Here is a 6,244-nt window from a genome sequence, read left to right on the forward strand (position 1 = left end):
ATATGTCGTTGAAGAAAAGTGAATTTTTCTCCCCCTCAACCTTTGCTCTACGCCTCCTTGAATCTCAAAAAACTTTTTTTTCGTGTTCTTTGCAATTCCTCTTTCCTGCATACACATTCACATTCACATTTTCACATTCATCCTCTCGTTTTTCTGTTTTTATTTGATTCTTCTTATTTCTTCTCCTTTTCCTTTTCCTATTTTCTTGTCCTCTTCCTTGTCTTCTTCCCCTCTTTTTCTTTTTTGTTGATGCTCTTTTCCGATGTTCTGTCTAAGCCGAAGTCCTTTACTAGCTATATGTGCATTTTTGTTATTATGAGTATAATGGTTTTTCCAGAAAAAAAAGAGGATGTCAATTGACAGAGGACGTGCCGGCACAATGGAGCGAAGACAACGTCTTCATGATTTGGTGGATTTGAGAGAGGAGTTGAGAGATCTACAGGCTAATTTGGTACGTGTGTTGGGTTACTGTAGATTACTGTAGCTTCGAAAAGGTTACTGTAGCGATTTGAGATGTTAAAATTTGAAATTTTGGGTTTCAAACGTTATTTTACTTCGCAAAAAGTTTTTTTGTTGAATTTTCAGCCTACCATAATGTCATTTTTCAATCTGAAATTTCTGATATCCTTCTTCTATTGTTCTGTATCATTTATTATATACCAGCCTGGCTGCCGGCCGCCTTTCTTTCTCATTTCTCAAAATTTGCGGACATTGGGACAGATGGACAAACCCCACATGCGTTTTATATATAAGAATGATACTCTATTAGCCGAGCAAATTCGTTACAACTTCGCCCCACCGCAAACGAGAGAGTATCGGCGAGAGACGCAGATTTTTTTTCTGGCGCCAACAATTATTTTCACAGTTTTTGACCTATTTTCACTATTTTTCGAAAGTTTTTATGTAATTTGTTCTTAAAAACAGCGAAAATAGGTCAAAAATGGTAAAAATATTTGTTCGCGCGAGAAAAAATTCTGCGTCTCTCACCGATAATCTCTCGTTTGCGGTGGGGCGCAGTTGTAAGAGGGGGTGGGCCGCTAATACTTATAATAATGCTTCTGAAAAATTGGAAAGAATTCAAAAGTGCCTTTTTCCACATCGTCATTGCAGACTATCTATTTGTAAGTTTCACAAAACGCGTCAAAGGTGCGCCAGAGATGTCAAATCTTGGCTGGAGGTACCCGACTAGCACAGTTATCATATCATCTTTTTCAAAACCAGGAAAATGCGCCCAAGGCGCGCCAGATAGCACACTATTGAAACTTTTAGAAAACGCGCCGAAGGCACGCCAGGTTTTTATTATATTAGAGACACTAGTCAGGTACCCGCAGCCAAAATTTAAAATTGCTGGCGCACCTTTGACGCGTTTTGTGTGAACTTACAAATAGATAGTCGGCAATGACGATTTGGAAAAAGACACTTTTGAATTCTTTCCAATTTTTCAGAAGCATTATTATAAGTAGAGTATATATAGTGAATGAAGCAAAACAGTTGAAAAAGGATACCAGGAAATTGAAAAATAACATTGTGATAGGCTGAAAATTCAAGAAAAAAAACTTTTTGCGGAGTAAAATAACGTTTGAAACCCAAAATTTCAAATTTTGCAATTTAAAAAAGCTACTGTAACCTTTTGGAGATACAGTAATCTACAGTAACCCATTATAAGTAGAGTATATTTAATAAATGATACGGAACAGTAGAAAAAGGATACCTAAAATTTCAGATTGCAAAATGTCATGAAAATTTCTGAAAACATTTTTTCATAATTTTTTTTCCAGGAGCACGAAGAACTGCGATTCGCGGACGCCGTGAAACAACGTTCATCTATAATGAACAAGAACGATCCCCAAGAGGGTGATTCAGAAGACGAGGACCACTTTTTGGAGAGTCTTCGGTTGACCGAGGAGAGCATTGTGAGTTTTAATAAAAAATCTGAAAATTTGGATCTGAAAATTCCAAAAATTTCAGCACCACCACCGTCAAAAAATCATGGAGATTCAGGGCAAAATAATCGATAAGAAGGAGAGTATTCTGAGTCTGGAGATTCTTGTGAAACTTGAAGAAAATCGATAATCTGCTGCCGCCGTTTTGGATGGTTTTCGGGTTCTCTTAATTTTTCTTTTTTTTACTTTAAAATTTAAAAATTTTTAATTATTTTCTTTTTTTCAATAAATCCATTTCCCTATCACAAACCACAATTTCCACCAGCACAATCTATAATTTCAGATGATTTTCAGAGATTTTCAGACAAATGACTCATTTTAGGCGCCTACTGGGAATATACTAATGGCAGGGAGGGGAAAAATAGAAAAATACCAATTAATCTGGTTCTAGCACATTCTTTTCAAGACAGGTTTTTTTTCAGATTCTGACTGTACACATATCATTTTTTGGTCGAGTCCTGCTGGAAATTTTTTCTAGTAAAAAAATACAGTAATCCTAGCTACATACCATTCTGGGGTACTGTAGCTATACGGAAGGGGTATGGTAGTCAAAGTTACTGTAGTAGGAGGCGGTAGATGTAAAAATTTTTCCGGGTTACTGTACCTAGGATCCAAATTTTATGGTTTTAGGATCCGGGTTACTGTGCCTAGAATCCAAATTTTTTGTTTTTGGGATACGGGTTACTGTACCTAGGATCCAAATGGTTTGTTTTGAGCATCCGGGTTACTGTACCTAGGATCCAAATTTTATGGTTTTAGGATCCGGGTTACTGTGCCTAGAATCCAAATTTTTTGTTTTTGGGATACGGGTTACTGTACCTAGGATCCAAATGGTTTGTTTTGAGCATCCGGGTTACTGTACCTAGGATCCAAATTTTATGGTTTTAGGATCCGGGTTACTGTGCCTAGAATCCAAATTTTTTGTTTTATGGATCTGGGTTACTGTACCTAGAATCCAAATGTTATGTTTTTGAGATCCGGGTTACTGTATCCAGGATCCAAATGGTTTGTTTTGAGCATCCGGGTTACTGTACCTAGGATCCAAATTTTCAGTTTTTAGGATCTGGGTTACCGTACCCAGAAGAGATACAGTAAACCTTCGTGTCAAATCTACAGTAATCCGGAGTACTGTACTTTTTCAAAGTCACTGCACTCAATGTTTTCTCAGAGAGGGTTACTGTAACCTATAGTAAAAAAAATCTTTAGAAAATTCGAATTCAAGTGTTTTCGATTTCTTATGGATCTACCCACGAAGAAAACTTGTACCATTTAATGCAATTTAATTCTATTCACGAATGCAATTTAATTCATTTTTTGCATTTTTGTTCCATAAAAATGCATTATTTTGCGTTCGTGGGTAGGCAAGTTTTCTTCGTGGGTAGATCCATTACAGTATTCCAGGGTTCCAGTATTTTTCCTGAGTTTCGGTACTGTTGGTTACTGTAGTTCCGACCTACGCAGCTGAAAAAATCGTCGTATCACAACGCCCATCTAAAGGTCACATTGACTCAGAAAATATCTGAAATTTTTTTATATTACGCGTGTTTTTTTGTCTGCAAAATGCTCAAGGTGCAGGTGAAAATAGTTCCAGACACTCTGATAACACTAAAAGGGTATAATGACTACAAAATGAGAAGAGTTTTAATTTGAAAGTATAAATTGAAGGATATATGAGTCAATTTGGTTTTTTTCTTTAACATTTTACAAACCCGTTTTTAGTTTTCTGAAGAGACTACTGTACTCTACCATTTTAAGCAATTGCACCAAGAGGTTACTGTAGCTACAAAATTAGCATCGGGTACTGTAGTTTTCGATTATAGCTTGCATGGCTGAGTAACCGTTATTAGGATTAGGTTACTGCTGGATTACCGTACCTTGCCTTAAACTGCAGGTACTGTACTTAGGCTAAATTATGCACAGCATATTACCACGGTACCACAGTACCTTGAGCGCATACCGTAAGAAATTTTTTATTTTTTCGATTTTTCGAGACCCGTTTTCTTTAGCATTTTTAGATCTAGCTACCGTACCCCCGCAAAACTGTAATTTTAGTACTACTACTGTACTTAGCTGGGATACTGTACTTTCAGGTTGTTTAAGAAAAAAATTGAAAACTTGTGATCTATCCGGAAACTGTGAGTGTTTCTATATTTGTTTCTTACTATATATAGGGTTACTGTACACGGAATCGGGGTACTGTAGCCAGCCATGACAAGGTTACTGTAGTCTAGGCTACAGTACTTTAAGCGCTGCGTTCATAAAATGTACCTTTGTTTTCCATTCAATTTTTTATAACTTTATTATTGTTTTCACTTTTTTTTCGTTTTTTGCTGCTTTTTTTGGTAAAAACTTATATATTCATCTGTTTTTCCTCTGTAATTTTACCCTGCTGTTCCACTCCGTCTGATATTTTCTTGGTCTGTCTAGGTAAGTGCAACAAAAAGTACGAAATATGAATATAAAAGTCTTGGGGATTTTGGATCAATTGGTTCAATATTTTCGAGACGGAACCGTGATATTTTGAGTATTACGTATTGTGACATTTATGAAGAGGTGGGGGAATTGATGTTTCAAATTGTGGGCTTTGAGCAGTTTATGTCGTCAAAGTACTTGGAATACCGACTACAGTAGTTAGTTTTTTGAGAATACGGTTTTCTAAACATTAAGTAGATGTATTGTTACTGTACCTGCTCATCTAACTTCTTTACAGCTCGGCTATAACTAGTGATTATTTAAAGTCGGGCAATAAAATTTCGGCTGAATTTAAAAACTATGGAATGACCCTGGCGTATTTTGGGTATTTGAAATAAGAGCTATATGGGTATATAGTTCAATATTTGAAGATTTCAAAATTCTTTCCATTTTTGCAGAGCGCCTCGAGCAATCGAGCAAAATGAGCTCTACGTTTAAAGGGGGACTGAGGTATTACCAAAAAATAGAGATTTTTATATGAATCTACTCAGAATTTTGCGGAAAAGAGAAAAGTCTCTTGGAGCCAGGTCTGAAAATTCGTCTGAAACAAATTATGAGGCCTCGAAGTGTCAAAAAGGGCCTCTCGAAGTGAAGATTTGCCTTATATTTTAAAGTATAATTCTCTCGCCGTGAACATGAAACAATTTTGAACTAAAAGGCAAATCTTCACTTCGAGAGGCCCTTTTTTGACACTTTGAGGCCTCATAATTCGTTTCAGACGAATTTTCGGACCTGGCTCCATGAGACTTTTCTCTTTCCCGCAAAATTCTGAGTCGATTCATATTAAAAAATCTCGATTTTTGGAATACCGCAGTCCCCTTTAACCATCGGAAACTCGACTTTAAAGTTTCGATTTTTAATACTGAAATCTTACAAATAACGTTTTTCACGAAATCGTTTTGCAAAATTGGAATACAGATTTGAAAAGAGCGCGTTCTTAGCTTTTCATCGATATATAGTTTGACCCACATCTCCGAAATACGTCATGTGCAGATACAGTAAGATAGCACTATAGTCAATTTTAAACATCCTCAACTACATTCAAATTAAGCTACCATAACACATCTTTATTCCCGGATCTAAAAAAAAGTTGTCTAGACTCTGAGAATTCACGAACACTTTGAAATTGTCTATTTTTGCAAAAAATGTTATTGTTCGACATCAAACATTATAATTGTCACCTAGGGATAAAAATTGTCATAGTCTGGTACATAAAACTCAAATTTTCATATTTCTCGATTTAAGCATAAAACACTGCAAGATATATAAAAACTGTTGTGTTTTAAAATTTTTTTATAAAAATTCAGTATAAATATATAAATAGAAGTGCTAGAAGCTTCTGAAAGGTACAGTAGCCATTTACTTTTTTCAATCCTACTGTATGGTTACTGTAGCAACTGACTTCAGATACTGTCACCGATGATTTCGCCCCCATTTTGCACCTGAAAACCAAAAAATTTTATCACCTGTCAAATTTTTGTCAGTCAGGAAGACTTTTTTTCTTTTTTCTGTGACTTTTGTTGTTTTTTCAGTTACCTAAAGCCTAGAGCTCTTTGATCTGATTGCTCCCCTCTGTGAACTTCCTGATAATGAAATTCCGGCGACAAAAATTAGTGTGGGAACACAATCAGGTCTACACCAGAGAACACATTTTACTAATAATTTTAGCAAACATTTAAATCCCCTTAACCTACCGTACTTCAAAAAATAAACTTGACCTAAAAAATTGTTTTCCGATTTTTCAGACAATGTCATTTTTCAATCTGAAATTCCTGATATCCTTCTTCTACTGTTCCGTTTCATTCACTATATATACTCTACTTATAATA

General features: G+C 35.7%; 1 protein-coding gene across 1 annotated transcript; it reads left to right on the forward strand.

Annotated features, from left to right (window-relative positions):
* Window positions 1–349: 349 nt before the first annotated feature.
* Window positions 350–2,073, forward strand: GCK72_015446 (uncharacterized protein; the record flags this gene model as incomplete). Its single annotated transcript, XM_003091859.2, has 3 exons — window positions 350–451; window positions 1,779–1,913; window positions 1,969–2,073. The coding sequence occupies 3 exons, from the start codon at window positions 350–352 to the stop codon at window positions 2,071–2,073; spliced, it is 342 nt and encodes a 113-aa protein (XP_003091907.2).
* Window positions 2,074–6,244: the final 4,171 nt, after the last annotated feature.

This window comes from Caenorhabditis remanei, chromosome IV (genome assembly GCF_010183535.1).
Source record: "Caenorhabditis remanei strain PX506 chromosome IV, whole genome shotgun sequence".
Lineage (NCBI taxonomy): Eukaryota > Metazoa > Nematoda > Chromadorea > Rhabditida > Rhabditidae > Caenorhabditis > Caenorhabditis remanei.